General features: G+C 45.1%; 1 protein-coding gene across 3 annotated transcripts in view; it reads left to right on the top strand.

The window, feature by feature from the left end:
- The window catches only part of olfm2a (olfactomedin 2a), a 210,288-nt gene that overhangs the window by 112,450 nt on the left and 74,474 nt on the right, over positions 1-23,364 (top strand). Inside the window, exon 1 of one of the 3 annotated variants that reach the window (XM_067972826.1) lies at positions 6,590-6,843. The exons of the other annotated variants lie outside the window; for them this stretch is intronic. Within the exon in view, the coding sequence (XP_067828927.1) occupies positions 6,706-6,843 (138 nt within the window). The 5' untranslated portion in view covers positions 6,590-6,705. Of the gene's footprint in view, positions 1-6,589; positions 6,844-23,364 lie in introns of those variants that run through there. 3 annotated transcript variants of the gene reach the window in all.

Here is a 23,364-nt window from a genome sequence, read left to right as displayed (position 1 = left end):
TCACTTTGATAGGATTGTACTACAGACCCCCAAATAGTCAACGGGAAATTGAGGAGCAAATATGTAAGGAGATTACAGACAGCTGCAAGAAAAATAGGGTGGTAATAGTAGGGGACTTTAACTTTCCCAACATTGACTAGGACAGCCATAGCATTAGGGGCTTGGATGGAGAGAAATTTGTTGAGTGTATTCAGGAGGAATTTCTCATTCAGTATGTGGATGGCCCGACTAGAGAGGGGGCAAAACTTGACCTCCTCTTGGGAAATAAGGAAGGGCAGGTGACAGAAGTGTTAGTGAGGGATCACTTTGGGACCAGTGATCATAATTCCATTAGTTTTAAGATAGCTATGGAGAAGGATAGGTCTGGCCCAAAAGTTAAAATTCTAAATTGGGGAAAGGCCAATTTTGATGGTATTAGACAGGAACTTTCAGAAGTTGATTGGGAGAGTCTGTTGGCAGGCAAAGGGACGTCTGGTAAGTGGGAGGCTTTCAAAAGTGTGTTAACCAGGGTTCAGGGTAAGCACATTCCTTATAAAGTGAAGGGCAAGGCTGGTAGAAGTAGGGAACCTTGGATGACTCGGGAGATTGAGGCACTAGTCAAAAATAAGAAGGAGGCATATGACATGCATAGGCAGCTGGGATCAAGTGGATCCCTTGAAGAGTATAGAGATTGCCGGAGTAGAGTTAAGAGAGAAATCAGGAGGGCAAAAAGGGGATATGAGATTGCTTTGGCAGATCAGGCAAAGGTGAATCCAAAGAGCTTCTACAAATACATAAAGGGCAAAAGGGTAACTAGGGAGAGAGTAGGGCCTCTTAAGGATCAACAAGGTCATCTATGTGCGGAACCACAAGAGATGGGTGAGATCCTGAATGAATATTTCACATCGGTATTTACGGCTGAGAAAGGCATGGATGTTAGGGAACTTGGGGAAATAAATAGTGATGTCTTGAGGAGTGTACATATTACAGAGAGGGAGGTGCTGGAAGTCTTAACGCGCATCAAGGTAGATAAATCTCCGGGACCTGATGAGATGTATCCCAGGACGTTATGGGAGGTTAGGGAGGAAATTGCGGGTCCCCTAGCAGAGATATTTGAATCATCCACCGCTACAGGTGAGGTGCCTGAAGATTGGAGGGTAGCAAATGTTGTGCCTTTGTTTAAGAAGGGCGGCAGGGAAAAGCCTGGGAACTACAGACCAGTGAGCCTGACATCTGTAGTGGGTAAGTTGTTAGAGGGTATTCTGAGGGACAGGATCTACAGGCATTTGGAGAGGCAGGGACTAATTAGGAACAGTCAGCATGGTTTTGTGAGAGGAAAATCATGTCTCACGAATTTGATTGAGTTTTTTGAAGGGGTAACCAAGAAGATAGATGAGGGCTGTGCAGTAGACGTGGTCTACATGGACTTCAGCAAAGCATTTGACAAGGTACCGCATGGTAGGTTGTTACATAAGGTTAAATCTCATGGGATCCAAGGTGAGGTAGCCAATTGGATACAAAATTGGCTTGACGACAGAAGACAGAGGGTGGTTGTCGAGGGTTGTTTTTCAAACTGGATGCCTGTGTCCAGCGGTGTGCCTCAGGGATCGGTGCTGGGTCCGCTGTTATTTGTTATTTATATTAATGATTTGGATGAGAATTTAGGAGGCATGGTTAGTAAGTTTGCAGATGACACCAAGATTGGTGGCATTGTGGACAGTGAAGAAGGTTATCTAGGATTGCAACGGGATCTTGATAAATTGGGCCAGTGGGCCGATGAATGGCAGATGGAGTTTAATTTAGATAAATGTGAGGTGATGCATTTTGGTAGATCGAATCGGGCCAGGACCTACTCCGTTAATGGTAGGGCGTTGGGGAGAGTTATAGAACAAAGAGATCTAGGAGTACAGATTCATAGCTCCTTGAAAGTGGAGTCACAGGTGGATAGGGTGGTGAAGAAGGCATTCAGCATGCTTGGTTTCATTGGTCAGAACATTGAATGCAGGAGTTGGGATGTCTTGTTGAAGTTGTACAGGGCATTGGTGAGGCCACACTTGGAGTACTGTGTACAGTTCTGGTCACCCTATTATAGAAAGGATATTATTAAACTAGAAAGAGTGCAGAAAAGATTTACTAGGATGCTACCGGGACTTGATGGTTTGACTTACAGGGAGAGGTTAGACAGACTGGGACTTTATTCCCTGGAGAGTAGGAGGTTAAGGGGTGATCTTATAGAAGTCTATAAAATAATGAGGGGCATAGATAAGGTCGATAGTCAAAATCTTTTCCCAAAGGTAGGGGAGTCTATAACGAGGGGGCACAGATTTAAGGTGAGAGGGGAGAGATACAAAAGGATCCAGAGGGGCAATTTTTTCACTCAAAGGGTGGTGAGTGTCTGGAACGAGCTGCCAGAGGCTGTAGTAGAGGCGGGTACAATTTTGTCTTTTAAAAAGCATTTGGACAGTTACATGGGGAAGATGGGTATCGAGGGATATGGGCCAAGTGCAGGCAATTGGGACTAGCTTAGTGGTATAAACTGGGCGACATGGACATGTTGGGCCGAAGGGCCTGTTTCCATGTTGTAACTTCTATGATTCTATGATTCTAGGTTCACTTCCTAGCAAGGGCCTAGTGATCAGGAGCAGAAACCTGGCTTTTTTGCTTGGTGTCTCTCTTCCCCCATCTCTCCTCCCTAATCTTTCCTCCAATCTCTTCCCCCTTAATCTTTCCTCCAATCTCTCTCCCCTATTCTCTTTCTCCCTAATCTCTCTCCCCCCGCACCTTACTCTCCCCATTTCTCTCCCCATCTCTCTCCCCCATCTCTCTATCCTCCCATTTCTCTCCCCATCTCTCTCCCCCATCTCTCTATCCTCCCATTTCTCGCCCCATCTCTCTCCCCCATCTCTCTATCCTCCCATTTCTCGCCCCATCTCTCTCCCCCATCTCTCTATCCTCCCATTTCTCGCCCCATCTCTCTCCCCCCATCTCTCTATCCTCCCATCACTCTCCCCCAATGTCTCTCCCCTATCTCTCTCCCCCCATCTCTTTTTCCCCCTATCACTTTCTCCTCAACCTCTCACTCCCAATCTCTCCCTTTAGACTCTCTCCCAGCTACACTGTGGGAGTACGTATGGTGTGACTGTGTTTAGAGATTTCTGAGACAACATGTGAGGGGTATCTGTATGCCGGCATGGAGTCAATTTGTTATTGTGCAATATACAATGTTATCAAATTCAGATGTAGCAGTTAATATTGTAATTCAAGCAGAATTGCAATCGGAAATGGGAAAACGCAGAAACGATTTTGCAATGCAAATGCCAATTAGTTTTGCAGTTAATGGGAAATACTCATTTTCAGTAAATATTCGGCAATGTGTTAAATTGCTTTGAAGTTTAAACCCATGTCTCATAATACTTAATTACATCGGGTGCGAAAACTTCAACATGAACGATGTAGATTAAGTGATGAGTATGTGGGGAACAAATTTGTTCCAATGTGTAATTGGCTTCAAGAAACATCTTGCACCCAGAAGCTGTCAGTCAAACCTTTTACTTTTCAAAGGACTGGATTGTGGTAGAATAACTTTGAGCTTCTCACACTGAAGTTATGTCCTTGAAGTAGTCTGAAGCTGTAGAAATTTCATGTGAATGGAGGACCAAAGGCTATACGGTTGGGAATTTGAAAGTGCTGTTGGAGGTGGCAGGGGAGAGGGGAAAGGCTAATGGTCAGTCTAGATTATCTGCTCAAGTCTCTGGAGTGGGACGTGAACCCACAACCTTCTGACTCAGAGGCAAGATTGCTATCCACTGAACCACGGCTGACTGCTGAGCAGTGCACAGTTCTGACTCAAGCGAATGAAAATTTAAAATCCGAAACCATCTTCTATTAATGGCCTTCGAATTCCCTCAAACTTTCTTCCCATCTCTTCTGGGGTTAAGAGTTTTTCTGGTCGTCATAGAATCATAGAATAATGCAGCACAGAAAGAGGCCATTCGGCCCATCGTGTGTGTGCTGGCTCTTTGAGAGAGCAATCCAATTGGTCCCACTCCCCCCTGCTCTTTCCCCATAGCCCTGCAAATGTTTCACCTTCAAGTATTTATCCCATTCCCTTTTGAAAGTTATTATTGAATCTGCTTCCACCACCCTTTCAGGCAGCGCATTCCAGATCATGATAACTCGCTGAGTAAAAAAAAAAATTCTCCTCATCTCCCCCTCTGGTTCTTTTGCCAAATTTCTTAAATCTGTGTCCACTGGTAGCCGACCCTCCGGCCACTGCCAGCAAATGTGGTGACATCGTAAAAGTGATTGTCTTTTCTTTGTTATTTCCGGTAAACACATTGAAAAGATCCCCTTGATGATTTTGCTGGAGAGATCATGCCGAGGATCTCTTCACCGATGCATTCACATTGTGAGTGAAGGAATTCTCAACCTCCTGAAGGCGTTGACTGCTGGTACTGTATCATTCCGGGTGCACCGTCAATCCGCTGGTTCCTGCCCACATGGCCTAGAGCCAGCAGGCTATTTGGCCTACTCACAGATCAAATCTGCTCTCACCAATACCCATGCACGTGCTCTACCCAGCAGCAATTGCCGCAGTGATCAGGAGCAGGAAACTTAGTCATTTTCTTTCTCCAACTCCCTAGTTGTGAGCACCGTGACCAACTGCGGTGACCAGTTGAGATCAGCTAACTCAGCAGAGAGCAGGGATTGAAACTGGTTTTTACGTTTCGGTGACACACCGGCCTGTGCTTTTATCGCTGAGTAATCAGGGAGCTAACTTAGTTCTTTGAGCTGCTTGCTCCTGCGATCAGTGCCCCTGCCGCTGAACTCTGTATCGACTCCCTCCATCATCGGTGCACTGCAGATGCAGTACGCATGATTACAGGATCCAGTACAGCAACTCACTGTGAGTGTGGACATCGAGTGTGCATCTGTATGTGTGTAGGTGGACATCAGGGGTGTGTATGTGTGTGTAAGGTTGGGTATATGTGTGTGTAAGTTTGGGTATATGTGTGTGTAAGGTTGGGTATATGTGTGTGTAAGGTTGGGTATATGTGTGTGTAAGGTTGGGTATATGTGTGTGTAAGGTTGGGTATATGTGTGTGTAAGGTTGGGTATATGTGTGTGGATACCAAGTGTGTGATTGTTGGGTCTGTGTGGATGCTTTGTGTGTGTGTGTGTGTGTGTGTGTGTGTGTGTCCGTTATGATTCTGTGTGTTCGGATGTCGAGTGAGTGTGTGGACAATGGGTGTGTGTGTGTGCGATGTTGGGCAGTGTGTGTATGGATATCAGGTGTGTGTGTGAATGACAGATATGAGCCTGTGTGTGGGTGTTGGGATTGTGTGCGAGTGTGTATTTGATGTTGGGCGCGTGTGTGGGTCAGGTGTATCCGCATGGATAGGTGACAGTATTACTCCTCGTTGTGATGCACAATGTTGAGGAGTGCCAAGCCATCACTGCTTAGGCTCACGCATGGAGAATTGAGCAAGATAGTGGAGAGCTGGTGGTGCCTGAAGAACCAAACCCTAGTGTGAATCCTCACTTCAGGAGGGGTGGAGAGTGTGGAACCTTCCAGTTCTACAGAATCTCCCGCTCTACTGCTGAACCTAGGAACAGTAGGCCATTCAGCCCCTCGAGCCTGTTCCGCCGTTCAATTAGATCATGGCTGATCTGTATCTTAACTCCATTTACCCGCCTTGGTTCCGTAACCCTTAATCCCCTCACCCAACAAAAATCTATCAATCTCAGTTTTGAAATTTTCATTGAACCCCCAGCCTCAATTTTTTTTGGGGGGAGAGAGTTCCAGATTTCCACTCCCCTTTGTGTGAAGAAATGCTTCCTGACATCACCCCTGAACGGCCTGGCTCTAATTTTAAGGTTATTCCCCCTTGTTCTGGACTCCCCCCACTAGAGGAAACAGTTTCTCTCTATCTACCCTATCAAATCCTTTAATCATAGAAAGATACAAAATAGGAGCAAGAGTAGGCCATTCGGCCCTTCGGGCCTGCTGCACCATTCAAAATGATCATGGCTGATCGTCTAACTCAGTACCCTGTTCCCGCTTTTTCCCCATATCCCTTGATCCCTTTAGCATTAAGAAATATATCTATCTCCTTCTTGAATACATCTAATGACTTGGCCTCCACTGCCTTCTGTGGTAGAGAATTCCACAGGTTCACCACCCTCTGAGTGAAGAAATTTCTCCTCGTCTCGGTTCTTAAACACCTCGATTAGATCACCCCTTAATCTTGTATATTCAAGGGAATCCAAGCCTGGTCCATGCAACCTGTCCTCATAATTTAACCCTTTCCAATGTCATTTAAAATTGTGCAGCACCAAAAAAAAAAAAAATCCTTCTAATTTTTCACTCAGGGGAATATTTCTGGCTTAATCACCTAACAGAGAATCTCCCTAGTAATATTTGTGTAATAGTGGCCAGAACTCAAAGTGTTAACCCCTCCCTCCCTCCCCTTAGATCAGAGACAGCCTTGCTTTCTCTCGCCTCTTGCCTTTTCAGGCTGACGTCAGGGTCTGTGAGGACTATGTGTGTGTGTGAGATGTGATGTGTTTGGGGCTGGTTTTTGTTGGGTTTTTTTTTTCCCTTTGGACGGTTTCTTTAGGGGGGCTGCATTGATGTGACGGATCAGAGAGGCTGGCACAGGGCTGCGGGCTGTGAGACGCTGGTCCAGCAGTAAGGCTGGGGGAGGGCATGAGGCAGGGGTAAGGATGACCGTTCCTCTCTTGAAAATTGGAGCTGTCCTCAGCACGATGGCCATGGTGACAAATTGGATGTCCCAGACTTTGCCCACTCTGGTGGGTTTGAACGGTACCAAGCTCAGCTCAACGGGGAACACCCAGAAAATAGTGAGTGTGAAAATCCTGAACCCTAAAAACCTTGAGATTTTTAAAAAGTTTATTGCATGCTCGAAAGTCCGTCGCGTTATTATAACTATCCGTGCTTAAAAACAGGATTGGTAATGTTTAATTATTTAAAAAAGTTCTCGCAATTATTAATGCTCCATAAATGTGTTTAATTTCTTTAAAGCAATAAATCACTGTTTAAAATCGCACCCTTCAAATTCAGTCTTAAAGATTCTTCGTGTTAGAATTATTTAATGTTTATTCTATATTATTGTTAACTGTGTTTCGTGCAATATCCAGGAAGTGAAATCCCAAGCCTGGGAGATGTCTGTGCTGAAACTGAGCTGGTTCACTCCGGGTAATGAGGGAACGCGAGGCTTTTCAGTACAATTTAACATCGAGACGATCGTTTAACTTTAAATAGGGACGCGAAATAATATTTTGTGCCTTTTAAAAGGGGGCGATCTCCAGCTTCTGCCTGTGACGGATCAGCAATTCGTCTGTGGCTATTTCACTGCCTTTGCCTCAGTAATTTATCTTCTCTTTCTTTCCCTCACTATTTACTTCTCCCTGTATTACTTTCTTTCTCTTTTCTTCCCCAGTTCGTCTTTCCTTTCTGCCCTCTCAATATTTCCTTCCTTTCTCTAATTATCCCCTCCCTCTCTTCCTACTTTATTTCTGTGTCTCTATTCAACGTTTCCCTTTTTGACTCCATCTCTCCAGTATTTGCTCTGCCTCTAATATTTCCTCTCCTCCTTCCTGTCTTTTCTCTCTCTCCCCAACATTTCTTTCTCTCTCCATTATTTCATGCTCTCCTTCTCTCGCTAACATTTCCTCTCTCTCTTTCCCCCCCCCCCCTCTAGTATTTCCCCTTTTTCCTCCAATATTTCCTGCCTCCCATTCTCCATGTCTCCTTTCCACGTTAATAAACTATTTTATTAAAACAAACCCTCTTCCTTTAAACGATGGCTCTGTGCATTCACAGGTCAGTTGTACAGGCAAAAAAAAATCAGATCATAAATTTTAAATAGTAGAGTTTGAAAGTCAAGGGGTAATCTGTAGGAAATTAGATTTGTTTAGAGAGAAAAATCACTAAATATTTTGACAATAAAACCACAGAAGTTCTTAAACCCTCATTTGACATTGAAGAGAAAACTTTAAATGGGTGGTGTTTGATGCTATTTATTTTGGGAATATTTTGAAACCAAGGATTTCAATCCATTTGTAGTTAGATTTAGGGACTCAAATGTTAACCTCACAATTGCACAGAAATATAATGTTGGTGATCTCACACACTCGCTGCTATAGAACAGTCTCAGAAATGTTCCTAAGTTTTTCGAATGCTATTTCCTCTGCTGCGATATGTGGTGATAATCAAAATGGGTTAAAAAAAGATTTGGCTTTGGATTGTCCCCACCCCTCTGGCTCCAGTATTAGCTATTTCTAATATATCCTCTCTATCTCTCCAGTATTACCTCTCCCTTTTTCCAGTATTCTCTCTCTTTTCAATATTTCTTCTCTCTCTCTTTTCAATATTTCCTTTCTTTTCTCTCTCTATTTTCAGCATTTTCTCTCTCTCTCTCTCTAAACAGTATTTTCTTCTCTCTGTCTCGACTATTCCCTTTCTCTCTATTCAATATTTCCTCCTTCTCTTTTCCCAAAAAGCTGCAAAGGCAAGTGGAAAGACTGAGTGAGGCTCCACGCTGTGCCTGGCCGGCCTTAGGGAGGCAGGGTGCGGTGCCTGGGAAGGAGAGGGCTACACACTTAACTCAGTCAGTCGGAAAAGAAAAAAAAAATTTAAACCCTTGAATGAATTCCATTTGCCTGCATAATCACTGCACTAAAAAGTAATCTCCTGTGTGAAGTGTTTTGACAATCTGAGAAGGCAAAATATAGATGCAAATATATCTTGCTATCACTTAGGGAGGCTCGGAGTTGGATTTATTCCTACTCTGATATCAGGACAATTAGAAACCATGTCATTGATCTCCCCACCCAAAACAAAATGTTATATGATATAAATCAATCATCTACGTGAAATGATGTTCAAATTAAGGTCATTTTTCTCTCTCTGTTCTGTGATAATTTTTTCCTGTTGTGAATATTTTTTCTTTATCACTTCCTAAGCTTACTGATTTCTTGCTGGAGTATGGCTCCATCCCCCATCCCGACTCTTTCCATGTGAGCCCAGAGGTCACTTTAACCATTCTTTCCCAACGTGTCATTCCTGTGCACTTCCAGCAAGTGATTCTAGATGGCGATCAGGAGCAGGAACACTGGCTGATCTTCCCCCCCTCGTTAGCCCATTGATGCTGACTCCAATTGTAGTGCCAGGGATTGACAGTGGGACCCTCCCGGTCTGTGTGGCCGTGATTCCCCCACCTCCCTATTCCTTGACCACTTGCTCCCCTTCGGCAACATCGTCCATTTTCATCGGGTCAGCCTCCTTATGTCACCTGATGACTCCCAGCTCTCCCTCTGCCTCAGTTCCTCCATCACCAATGTGCTGTCTGATTGGTTGTGCAACACCAAGTCATGGATGAGCTTGAACTATCCCCAGTTTAACGTTGCCAAGATCAAAGCCATTCCATTTGGTTCTCGCCAAGAACTCTGCACCTAAGCCTCTGATTCCAACTCCCAACATGGCTGCTTTCCCAGGCCCATTCTGAAGATGTGCATCCTCAATATCCTGTTTGACCCTGAGACGACCTTCAAACCTCACAGACTACCCATCACCAAGACTGACTATTCGCACTGCCACAACATCACCACATCGCTCTCCCACTCCCACTGGAATCCTGGTCCACACCTTCACCAATGCTAGCTGCCCCAGAGTCCAAAGTTTCACCCTCTGTAAACTCCAACTGATGCAAAATTCTGCCACCATATCCTATCCCGCACTAGGTTTTGATTCACTTCTACCCCTGGTTCTCACCAACTTCCATCGGCTCCATCCTCCAAAACAGTCGTCTTGTCTTTGTTACTCCCTCCACGACCTCACCCTTGCCTAACTCTGAAATCCCCTCCAGCCCTGTGCACCAATGTGCCACCTCTGTCCCACTGACTTTGGCCTCCTTTCCTTCTCCCCTCCTTCTGCTCCACCTTCAGTGGCAAACTCAGGAACTACCTCTCTAAACTTCCCCACCCCACCTTCGCTACTACTACCCAACTCCTCAAAACCTACCTCTTTGAGATGGATTCCTCCTCCCCTAACTCTTCTGCTAATTCTCAACGTCCATTTTTACCCTCTGAGAATTGTCTCAGGATATCTCACTACATTAAAGGCGCTATACGAACACAAGTTGTTGTTGGATAAACTCACAGTGGGAGGGGGTGGGGGAGGAATCCGATTTGCACCCAAATTGGACGGAAGGTCAGAGATCAGGGGCCGGCCTGAGCCAAACTCGGCACCGGGCTTCATTTGAACGGGAGTGGCGAGCTGCGGGCACTGAACGGGCGTCCCCAGTGCTGCACGCCAGTCAGGATCGAGTGGGATTCTGGCTCGCTGTGACACCGGGACGGCCCGCAGATAGGCCCTGGGGGGAGGGGGGTGAGTGAAGCCAAGAGGAGGGGGCTGAGCCCCCTGCAGTATTTTTTTTGTGGGGCCAGGAAAACCACTCCAGCTCCTTCTAGCTCCACGCAAATATAACTTCGAGAAAGTTTTGTGACTGTTTTTTATTTTGAGCGGCCTAACTAGTGGTCCTTAAAGGGGCCTGGCCCAACCAGGCGCCATTTGCGCAGCGCAAGCTCCGCCCATTTGACATTGGGGTCCTGCAACCAGGGTAGGACCCCGATTTGCGTAGTGAAGTAACCTCACGCCTGTTTCAGGCAGGTGGACTGGCCGCCCATTCACGTGCCTGCTTGAATATGGCATCAGGCGGGTCCTGGACGTCAATGAGGCAGCTGAGATGCCCCATCGTCTCCTGATCTTAAACTCTTAGTCACCTGTTTTCTCAGCCGGGAGTTGAATTTCTCCCCACCTCCCGTTGAATCTACAGGGCAGCTCTAAACATCCCTTGATTCAAAGCGAATTATTTCCTTCCACTTCTGCCGATTGCCTCTGTCTTCCCGTTCACCCCTCTTCACTCCACTAAGCTCGTGTGATCTCCGTTGGAATTCCTCCTCACATCAATCGTGCGGAAGTGTCTGACTGCCTCTGTAATCAAGGGCTGCGTCAGCAATCACGTCAGAAAGTGGCCAATTTATTGCAGAACCATTTTGCTGGTGAATTGCATCACCTAGAGTGCGGCTCAGAGAAAAACATCATCGCATTGGAGCAAAGTCCAGGGGTTCTGCTTAATGGCTCATTTTATTTTTTAAGCTTGTAAACTGAAAATGACCTCAGTGTGCGTCTACTCTTTATTCCCGTTTGGTTTATGGAGCCAATTTACAATCTGGTATTTTACTCTTCTGCCAAAACCCTGAGAGGAATTGATGGTTTACCTTTTTATTTTCAATTTTCTCCCCTCCTCTCCCGACGTGCAAATGTGTCCATTCTAGGCCATGAGTGATGGCAAGCTATTCAACCACATTAGCCTCCACAGCCTAGCCCGATCCTGTCCTCACCCAATGTCCATACACTTTCATTTTCCAGCAGGAGTCACTAAAAGAAGAAAGAACTTGCATTTATATAGCGCCTCTGGCATCCCAAAGCTCTTTGCAGCCAATGGCGTGCTTTTTCGAAGTGTGGTCACTGTTGTATTGTAGGAAACATGAAAGCCAATTTGCGCACAGCAAGCTCCCACAAGCAGCAATGTGATAATGACCAGGTCTTTGAGGTGTTGGTTGAGGGATGAATGTTGGCCAGGACACTGGGGAGAACTGCAGTTGCTATGGCAATGCCATTGACATTGCACCATGATGTTAACATGCACAGCTGCATTTATTATAACATAGAATTACATAGAATTTACAGCACAGAAACAGGCCATTTGGCCCAACTGGTCTATGCCGGTGTTTATGCTCCACACGAGCCTCCTCCCTCCCCTCTTCATCCAACCCTATCAGTATAACCTTCTGTTCCTTTCTCCCTCATGTGTTTATCTAGATCCCCTTAAATGCATCTGTGTTATTCACCTCAACTACTCCTTGTGGTAGCGAGTTCCACATTCTCACCACTCTCTGGTTAAAGAAAGTGTCTCCTGATTCCTTATTGGATTTATTAGTAACTATAAAACATTTGTAACCCCTTGTTTTGGACTCTCCACTATCTCTGTAACAACTTCATGATGCAACGTCCTGTAATCAAACTGAAAAACTAAGATATTCCCCCAAAAAGAGAGGACACTGTAGTCTAACGCTGCTTTGAGAGCAACTGAATAAAGTATGAATCCAGGGATAGTTTCATCCCAATGTAATTACTCCACTTCAAACATATTGAAACTCTTTTAAATTGGGGAGAAAAGTACATTTCTCAAATTGGATTTTTCTGAAGAAATATTTATAGTGTCAGAGCTGATTTCAAGAACCACGTTCTCAAATCTTCTTCTATCTCACAGGGGGCCCCTTTAGAGGCCTCGAATTATTCTTCAGTCACGATGAGTTTTACATACCCAATGTGTACGCTGTCCAGGGTGGATTTGAAATTGAATAAAGAAATCACTCCTCTTTAATGTTTTCCTCTGCCTCATACCAAGCCTCGTACCAATACAAAAATTACGTGTTTGAAATAAGAAATGCTTCAGCTGTATTGTTTGGCCTCATTTGTGATGTGAGAGGGTGCAGAAATACCTCAGGTTTTCCCATCCGCCTCTTTCCCCTTCTCCCCTGAGCTCGATGCCTCTTTTCTGGGGTGTGGTTCCACAGGTGTTGACAGCTAAGGGATGTCATCCAGACAGTCAGCCATACGTTCTCGGAATGCAACCCATTAAATGAAGGGGTTATAATCAGATAACCTAGGCCTGTGTGTCAGCAGGCTATTTAACCATTGAAGGCATCACCACCGACCCTGATCCCCAATGCCCACCCATGCGCACCTTTCAGCAATCAGGAGCAAGAACCCTGCCTGATTTTTTCTCCCCCCACATCGTAGCACCCCAATTACTGCCTCGCCGTAGATCGGCAAACTCAGCCGCAGAGCAAGAATTAAACCTGGAACTTTCCGGAGCGCATAACTCAGTACTTCACCAGGCGGTGCGATTGTCCACCAGGCCACTGGGAGGAGATCTACTTCAGGTTTCATAAACTGAGCGAGAGATGGCCCTTAATTAAACCAGCTTTACTCGTTCTTTGGCCTCAAACCAAACTTGCTGTAACGTGACTATCAATGAATGTTGCCCAGCAACGCACCGTGGAGTGATGGGATGTGCGTCTGTGCCAGTTGTTCCTGTCACCACGAGCTTCTGATTTCAATCATGCCATTGTAAAGTGAAGGCCAAGCATTTGCTCCAGGACTTCAAAAAAAAAAACCCCTCACGTTTATATAATGCCTTAACATGTCTTTCAACATGTCCCAGCGATTCCCAGCCAATGGATTACTTTGGACTGCAGTCGCTGTTGCTAGGTGAATGTGGCAGCCATTTTGCCCACAGCAAGGTCCGATGAACAGCAATGAGATGAATGACCGGTTAATGTATTATTGATGCTGTTGGTTGAAGGAGGAATGTTGACCAGACACCAGGAGAACTTCCTGCTTTTATTTGAATAGTGGCATGGGATCTTTAATGTCTACTACAACTAGCAGTTGAGGCCTCGGTAGTGTCAGCCATGGCTCAGCAGGTAGCACTGTTGCCTCTTGATGGCAGCAGCTTGTAGGTTCATAGTCCCACTCCAGGGACTTAAGCCCATAATCTAGGCTGATATCCCAGTACAGTACTGAGGGAGTGCTGCACTGTCGGAGGTGCTGTCTTTTGGATGAAATGTTAAACCGAGGCCCCGACTGCCCTCTCAGGTGGATGTAAATGATCCCATGGCACTATTTTGAAGAAGAGTTGGGGAGTTCTCCCTGGCGTCTTGGTCAATATTTATCTCTCAACCAACATCTTTAAAACAACAGAGATTCTGGTCATTATCACATTGCTGTTTGTGGGATCTTGCTGTGCGTAAATTGGCTGCTGCGTTTCCTACATTACAACAGCGACTACACTTCAAAAGTAGTTCATTGGCTGTAAAGCACTTTGGGACGTCCTGAGGTCGTGAAAGGCGCTCATTGATTAGCTGGGAAACTGGTAGAATTCCCTAGTATGATTTTTCCTTTGCCTCCCAACTTATCAGTGATCAGTGAATGTTGGAGATGCCCATTATTCAGTAGTCAGCCATCTTTTGATGCTTGGTACCTCCCCTGGGATTGGTAGCTTTCACTGATTGAGAAAATTTTACAAATGGAGCTTTTCAATGTTATCAGGTGGGCAATCAATAAGAGAGACAGGAAGTGCCAAAATGCATGACAACTAATGAATTACTTTAGTAGTCACTGTTTTGTTGCAGACAATTTGTGCAGAGTCAACTCCCACAAGCACCAAGGGAGATAAATGGCCAGATAATTTGCTTAGGAGGCACGAGTTGAAAGATAAATGTTGACCAAGATACCAGGAGAACGCACTGCTCTTCTTCGAATAATGCCATGGGGTCCTTAACATCTTAACATCCACCAACCAATGAATTGTAGTCATTTTTTCTATGTAGAAACATGGCAGTCAATTTTGCAAACAGCAAGGTCCCACTAACAGCAATGAGATAAGTGACCAGATAATTTGTTTTTAGTGGTGTTGGTTGAGGGTTAAATGTCAGCCAGGACACCGGGGAGAACTCCCCTGCTCTTCTTTGAATTGTGCCGTGGGATCTTTTACGTCCACCTGAGAGGGCAGACGGGGCCTCGGTTTGACAGCACCTCCGACAGTGCAGCACTCCCTCAGTACTGCACTGGAGTGCCAGCCTAGATTATGTCCCCAAGTTAGGCTTGAACCCATGACCTTCTGTCTCAGAGGTGGGAGTGGTGCCAAGTGAGCCACGCTGACATCAAGTATATCCCAGCCCCAACTTCAGGACTCGAAATGGTTAGCAGTAAAGTGGTGGGTTAGTCACTGCCCTGGGCCCTGAAACCAAACTTAGCATCTGAGCAATGAGAAGAGGTCAAAGAGCCTGGAACTGTCTACCTTGGAGAAGAGAAGGCTCAGGGAAGACATTGTTCAAGATCCTTAACGGAACAGATGAATTGAACCTCAATTATTGGTTTGAGATTGCCACAAACTCTCAAATCAGGGGCTCGGGCTCAAGATTAGCAGAGGGAAGGTGCACAGACAGTTTAGATTGAACTACTTTACTCAGAGAGTGGTGGCTATGTGGCACAGACTGCCCAGGTATGCCGATAATGTGAAAAAGATATTTGAGAGAGTTAGCAGTTGAGGGGCATTCATTTTTCGACTGGCCTGGGGGAGACTCGCCCTGTAAATCTATGCCCCACCTGTCCTGTCGGAAACTATCTGGCCTCTGCTCAACAACTTCCTCCAACAGTCCGCTGCAGATTGTAAACGTGTCACATGCCAAACCACAGACAGATCCTGTGTCTGTTGACAAACCTAGATGAACGAACGAGGCTTACAGTGCAGGACACAAATTCTCCTCATATCCACCCTCTCTGGTCCTTTTACCAATTACCTTAAATCTGTGTCCTCTGGTTACCGACCCTCCTGCCACTGGAAACAGTTTCTCCCTGTCTCCTCTATCAAAACCCCTCATGATTTTGAACACCTCTATTAAATCTCCCCTTAACCTTCTCTGCTCTAAGGAGAACAACCCCAGCTTCTCCAGTCTCTCCACATAACTGAAGTCCCTCATCCCTGGTACCGTTCTAGTAAATCTCCTCTGCACCCTCTCCAAGGCTTGACATTTTTCCTAAAGCAAGCCTTGCTGCTACTTTGTGTATTCAAAATAACTGGCATGAGCATTGCTCCTATAGTAACAAGGATCTCTGTACTCTCCAGGGAATCCATTGAGACAGGTTAATAAAAATATTCAAATCATAACATCCGAGTGCTTCAAGGTCCTGACGTTTTCTGTGTGGTTTCAAAATGGGATCCTTATGCTTCAAGTGTCTAAAACAGGATATCACAGGCCGATTAGGACATGTATTTCTTGACTGTAATATTGGCAGAGCAATTACGCTGCGTCTATATTTTATACGTTGTGGATGCAATCATGGTGTATGACATTAGTGTACAAAAGCTTCATATATTCTTATGGAATTCCTTTGTCTGTCATAAAAAAATAAACACTTTAACACGTCCATTAAAATGTCGATGTGGTAAGCCAATATCATATAGTTTTGTTTCACCTCCGTGTTTTCCCTAATGATTTTATACAAGAACACAATTAGAAATTTGCAGGAGGAAGAAAAAACAGATCAGTGATAAGCTGCATTAAAAGCAGGGAACGCCGCAAATACACAGCGGGTCTATCGGCATCTGTAAAGAGAGCAGATTGATTTTAAATGTTTTGAGTGTAACCCCTCCTCAGAACTCCACAGTGAAAACTTCCAGCGCACGGTAAAAAGCTAAGAACCTGGTCTGCGATGTGAGTGACAGCAAACAAATGCTGGGCGTACGCCTGGAACAACCAGTGCGAAGAAAAGAAAGAAGAAATATAGAATCATAGAACGATACAGCACAGAAGGAGGCCATTCAGCCCATCGTGCCTGTGCCGGCTCTTTGTAAGAGCTATGCAATTAGTCCCACTCCCCCCGCTCTTTCCCCGTAGCCCTGCAAATTTTTCCTTTTCAAGTATTTATCCAATTCTATTTTGAAAGTTACTATTGAATCTGCTTCCACCGCCCTTTCAGGCAGCGCATTCCAGATCAGAACAACTCGCTGCGTAAATAAATAATTCTCCTCATCTCCCCTCCGGTTCTTTTGCCAATTACTTTAAATCTGTGTCCTCTGGTTACCGACTCTTCTGCTGCTAGAAGCAGTTTCTCCTTATATGCTCTATCAAAACCCCTCATGATTTTGAACACCTCTGTTAAATCTCCCTTTAAAATTCTCTGCTGTAAGGAGAACAGAGAACCATCTCTGGTCCAATTTGTGCTCATGTTTCTTACTAGTTGATTTCCCCCGGTGTAGTGTTACAGCAAAGCAGGTTTAGAGGGCGAGGGATAATTGGACCAGGGCGTGTAGTCATAATTCAATACTTATTTTGAAGGACTTATTCAGTTGTTATTATTATTCAGTATGTGCCTACGATGTTATTATTTGTAGTTAAATAACAAAACTTAGGGCAGTTGTGAAGCAAAATAGAGTTGCAGGAGTTTCTGTGCAGTACAGGCTGAGGAGCTGGGGGGGGGGGGACACTAAACAGAAGCACTACAGCACCACCTCTGGCAGGATTATGTAATTACAGCGTGACATGTTTACATAGGCAGTTTCCATTATAAATGTGGACATAGAAATATATAATGAAAAAAAGTTAACACACAAGTGTGACAAAAACGTGACAACAGGAAGTAAGGTTTTGTAAGACAGGAAGCGCCCACAGATGCACGTTTTTTAAAATAAGTTATAGATTTGTTTGCTGGCCGTATCCTGACCAAGTGCTGTTAACGCATCACCCCTGTGCTCGCTGACCTACATTGACTCCCTGTCCTGGAACACCTCGATTTTAAAATTCTCATCCTTGTTTTCAAATCCCTCCGTGGCCTCGCCCCTCCCTATCTCTGTGACCCCCTCCAGCCCTATAGCCCTCCGAGATCTCTGCGCTCCTCCAATTCTGGCCCCTTGCGCATCCCTGCTTTTAATCGCTCCACCATTGGCGGCCGTGCCTTCAGCTGCCTGGGCCCTAAGCTCTGGAATTCCCGCCCTAAATCTCTCCGCCTCTCTCTCCTCCTTTAAGACGCTCCTTAAAACCTACCTCTTTGGCCAAGCTTTTGGTCACCTGTCCTAATATCTCCTTGTGTGGCTTGATGTCAAATTTTGTTTGAAAATCGCTCCTATGAAGCATCTTGGGACGTTTTACTACGTTAAAGGTGCTATATAAATGCAAGTTGTTGTTGTTTGTTTGCCCTGTCTGAGTCTTGAGGGCCAGGAGGGCGAGAAAGGGCTGTTTTTAGCATTAAGATCTGTCAGTATCACCAAATTGAGATAAATGGAAAACTAACGAGTTTAAGTTCCAGATGTGACCTCTGAAGCTCCTAAGTGTGTATCTAAGCGGCTTGCAGAGGCGAAAAGCTCGGAGACCCCTGGGATAAGCCACCTTAGGCCAGGCTATTGTCCAGCCACAGCACAGCTGAATGCTGAAAGACCTGTGTAGAGTCAGCAGTGGTCTGTACACGACTCCCCTCGTGATCACGGCAGGTCCACAGTGGGAAAAGTAAAATTACAATCTTGGGGAAAAGAAAACTGCATTGTCGCTATTTATTTTGCTATCTGGAAGGTTTCTGGCTGGTTGCTGTGTCTCTGTCTGCAGGGAAAGGAGGAGACAACATTCCCTCCAGATGGAACAGTGCGGATTATATTGGACAGACAAAAAACGACAGAGAAAACCATTCTTGTAAATCAATAAGTGTCTTTATCAAATTTTCCCTGTAGGCCATCAATAATTAAGCTTTGGATTGCGCTGTTTAAATGCATCAATATGTCTTTTTATGTCCTTGGTCCAAGAATCAATCTGGACTGCTGCAAACTGTGTGTGTATGTAGGCATGTGCGCATGTGTGTGTGCACACGTGTGCCTGCATCTGTAAGTGTGTATGTATCTATACCTGTGTGTGTGTACCATTACCTGTATGTGTGTGTGTACCCATACCATACCTGTATATGTGTGTGTATCTGTATATGTGTGTGTGTGCCCATACCTGTATATGTGTGCATACATGTACCTGTATGTGTGTGTGCCCCTACCATGTGTGTGTGCCCGTACTGTACCTGTATATGTGTGTGTGTGTGTGTGTGCGTGCGTGCATGTCTGGACCTGCATATGTGTGTGCCTCTACCTGTACCTGTATATGCGTGTGTGTGTGTCTGGACCTGTATGTGTGTGTGTATCTGTACCTGCACCTGTATATGTGTGTGTGTGCGCGTGTGTGTGTGTGTGTGTACCCGTACGTGTGTGTGTGTATATATGTGTGTGTGTGTGTCTGGACCTGTACGTGTGTGTGTGTGTGTATGTGGACTATCTGTGTGTGTGTGGACCTGTACCTGTGTGTGTGTCTGTCTGCCAGTGTGTGTGTGTGTGTGTGTGTGTGTCTGTGTGTCTGTCTGTGTGTGTCTGAGTATGTGTGTCTGTGAGTCTCTGAGTGTGTGTCTGTGTGTGTGTGTGTCTGTGTGTGTGTGTCTGTGTGTGTGTGTGTGTGTCTATGTGTGTGTGTGTGTGTCTGTCTGTGTGTGTGTCTGTGTGTGTGTGTGTCTGTGTGTGTGTGTCTGTGTGTGTGTCTGTGTCTGTGTGTGTGTGTCTATGTGTGTGTGTGTGTGTCTGTCTGTGTGTGTGTCTGTGTCTGTGTGTGTGTGTCTGGACCTGAAAGAAACATCACTCAATTAGTTGGGAGTTTTTTAGCAGCTGTTATTTGTTCACTTAGAATGAGTCATCCCCGGTCCGGAGAGATCTAATTGTAGGGAATTCACTTGATCCTATTTTAACCCTGTTCGTCCAGTGAGGGGGTCTTATCCCATGGTGGGAGGCTGTCTAATCCCTGCTGATCTAGCTCGGAATAGTGGCAGGAGTCCAATGCTCATGTCCTGGGGAGGGGTTGTTACCTCTCTAGTTTTGACCACACAACCCATTTTAGAGAAGACTGCCTATAAATTTCTAAGAGATAAATTGAACACCAAAAGTCTGTATTTTATTAAAATTAATCTATTTTATCGTTCCCAATTCTGTGTCTCATGAGGCATTAGCAAACAACATTATTTGTATCAACAAAGAACGTCTAGCAACATTTATAATAATCCAGCATCAAATGTTAAGGGAAAACCAATTTGATTTATTATGGTTTGAGACAATTTCACTGCTGCCTTGCAAACACAGTCTTGCAGATTGGCTTGCTTGGAGCTAGCTGGCTGCCTAATTGTCACATTGAAACAGCATTTACTGGTAATAGGGGAGTGCCTCTAAATTTTCATTATAGATTTTAGAACTGTTGCCCCCTTCCCTACTCCGTGCAAGGGTTGCCAACCCTCCAGGATTGCCCTGACCTTTGGTCACCTGTCCTAACACCTCGTTATATGGCTCAGTGTCAAATTTTGTCTGATAATCGCTCCTGTGAAGCGCCTTGGGACGTTTTACTACGTTAAAGGCACTATATAAATGCAAGTTGTTGTTGTAGTTCATTAATTACTGCTTCGTTAACTTCATGGATATTCTACTCTTACTTCAAAGTTGCTTATAAAATATAAAATTCTAACAGGACTAGACAGACTAGATGCAGGGAGGATGTTCCCGATGGCTGGGGAGTCCAGAACCAGGGCTCACAGTCTCAGGATACGGGGTATGCCATTTAGAACCGAGATGAGGAGAAATTTCTTCACTCAGAGGGCGGTGAACCTGTGGAATTCTCTACCACAGAAGGCAGTGGAGGCCAAGTCATTAGATGTATTCAAGAAGGAGATAGATATATTTCTTAATGCTAAAGGGATCAAGACATATGGGGTAAAAGCGGGAACAGGGTACTGAATTAGACGATCAGCCATGATCATTTTGAATGGCGGAGCAGGCCCGAAGGGCCGAATGGCCTACTCTTGCTCCTATTTTCTATGTTTCTCTGCTTAATTCAAATTATCTGACAATTCAAGTTTTTTTACACTAAGTTATTGTGTTATTTATGTTGTTTAATTCAAATTATTGGATAATTTATTAGCATGACCAGTAAGTATGGGTAGACTAGAGTGGTGCAAATAAAAGTAGTAGATTTCATCGTGCTTGGCAGCTGCCAATATTATACCTTAATACTTTGAACTCATTAAATGGTACTAATTCAATCAAGGGAGTTTTGACCAGTTTCACTGGTAGACTCGGGAGAGCAGGGGAGAAAGTCAGCAGAGCTGCGTTTGCACACTGGTACTACTGTTGAGTGAAAGTTTCTTCCAACTGAATGTTACGGAGACCAAAGCTATTGTTTCAGGCCCCTGCCACAAACTCTGCTCCCTCCCCACTGATTCCATTCCCCTCCAAATGGCAGCACACTCCTCTTCATGCCAAGTAGCCGATGCCTGTAATAGTGTCAGAGGATGAGACATTAAACCAAAATTCCATCTGCCCGTGCGGGCAGGCCATGGCATAGAATTCACCTGGTGTCCTGGCCAAAATTCCTCCCTCAACCAAAGCCACCAAAGATAGATCAACTTGGCATTTTTCTCACTGGCTATTGCGGGAGCTTGCTGTGCACAGATTGACTGCTACATTAGTCTCAAAACAGCAATGGCTTCACTTCAGAAGTAACTTGGTTGTGAAGCAGGTTCGGATGTGCTGAGGTTGTGATGAGGCTCTCCAGAAATGCAATTTCCCCCTTTGTAATGAGAAATGCCAGCAGAGCCGGTTAGCAAACAACGGGGAGGAGAGTCGGAGATTGTAACGAAATGCAGGGAGGGAGCAGAAAGACCAGAGAGGTCATGGAGAGGGTTTACGGGCATGTGAGTGTGGGTTTCAATATCTTATTACATTTTAGGAAGGGTCCTGTAAAGAGGGAAAAGAAATATCGGGAATACCTAGAGCACAATAGGCTCATTGTGTTGTGACGCCCAAATGAAGTTGTGTTTCTAAGCTTGTCACGACCTCAGGATGTCCCAAAGTGCTTTCTAGCCGATGATGTACAGTGTAGTCACTGTGGTAATGTGGGAAATGCAGCAGCCAATTTGTAGACATAAAAGCAAAGTGATAATTTGTTTTTTAGTGATGTTGGTTAAGGGATAAATATCAGTTAGGACACCAGGGAGAACTTCCCTGCTGTTCTTCGAAATAGTGCCATGGAATCTTTTATGTTCACCTGAGAGGGCCAGACAGGGCGTCAATTTAACCTCTCATTAGAAAGACTTCCGACAGTGCAGCACTCCCTCACACTGGTGTATCAAGACACTGGAGCATGGCTTGAACCCACAACTTTCATGACTCAGAGGCAAGAGTGCTACCCACTGAGCCACAGCTGAAGCGATTCTTGTTAAGATTCGGGAAAGGTCAGAGCTTGACATGACGAGCAGCTGTTGAAGTAAACACAAGCGTGTGCCCGTTGGATGTGTGACACATGGACTTGCCGCGATGGGGCTGTCACCAACAGAAGCTCCCACTGCTCATTAACAGCACACCGCCAGAAGGCGACATGTGGGACTCTCTCTGTCTGCTGTGCTTCTTCGCTCCCGTCTGGCTCCTGCTGTTCACACCTTGCTCGATTTTGAAGCAGAGGAAGATTCCTTGCTGCCATTTGAAGCACACGTGTTTATGCCAAGTAACCAAAGCCTGTAATAGTATTGGGGAATCAGGGACTGTGTGGAGATGTAGCCGTAAAGAGAACAAACAACACAAAGTGCAGATTGAAAATGTCAGTCTTAGAATCATACAGCACAGAAGGAGGCCATTCAGCCTATTGTGCCTGTGCCAGCTCTCTGAAAGAGCTATCCAATTCGTCCCACTCCCCTGCTCTTTCCCCATAACCCTGTAATTTTTTCCCCTTCAAGTATTTATCCAATTCCCTTTTGAAAGTTATTATTGAATCTGCTTCCACCGCCCTTTCAGGCAGTGGGTTCCAGATCGTAACAACTCACTGCATCAAAAAGTGTCTTCTGACCTCACCTCTTGTTCTGTCATACAATATCTGGAATCTGCTTTTCCTGTCAATTTCTGATGAAGAACACTATTAATTAGCGTAATTCACAAAAGCGTGTCTGATTTTGAGCACCTAGGGCAGTGCAGTGGGTGAACTCAGTGACACTTCATCTTTAGAACCTGGGTTCAAGTCCAGGTCAGATGGGATGAGAGTCTATGCTCTCCCTGCTAACTGTGAAGTTACGATTCTGGCCTCTTGCCCATCCCTTACTTTAATCGCTCTGCCATTGGCGGCCGCGCCTTCAGCTGCCTAGACCCCAAACTCTGGAATTCCCTCCCTAAACCTCTCCGCCTCTCTCTCCTCCTTTAAGACGCTCCTTAAAACCTCTTTGACCAAGCTTTTGGTCACCTGTCCTAATATCTCCTTATGTGGCTCGGTTGCTTGATCATCGATCCTGTGAAATGCCTTGGAACGTTTCACTATGTTAAAGGCGCTATATAAATGCAAGTTGTTGTACAAAAATGTTTCAATCCAGTTCATAGTGGAGGTCACAAAATTGCTCCTGAATTGCCAATCTCCCATTGGGAGGACACAAGGATGTCTGGTGTGAGAAATAGAAATAGAGGGTGAGCTAAGATTGAGGCGAGGACACGTGTTGTGCAATGTTAATGAATATAATATATCATAATATATGGGAATAGTGAGTTGACGCCATTCTTTAAATAGCAGAGAAAGGCAGCTTTACACTTCATCTCACCCGACCTCTGACTCACCCAATGTTGATGATAACGTCCCTAAGAAAGTTGTTTTATTCCCCACATCGCCTCACTGTGACAAACACAGGAA

The sequence above is a fragment of the Heptranchias perlo genome, chromosome 37, assembly GCF_035084215.1.
Source record: "Heptranchias perlo isolate sHepPer1 chromosome 37, sHepPer1.hap1, whole genome shotgun sequence".
Lineage (NCBI taxonomy): Eukaryota > Metazoa > Chordata > Chondrichthyes > Hexanchiformes > Hexanchidae > Heptranchias > Heptranchias perlo.
Note: the sequence above shows the minus strand (reverse complement) of the source record. Positions and strands in the feature narration are given on the sequence as shown.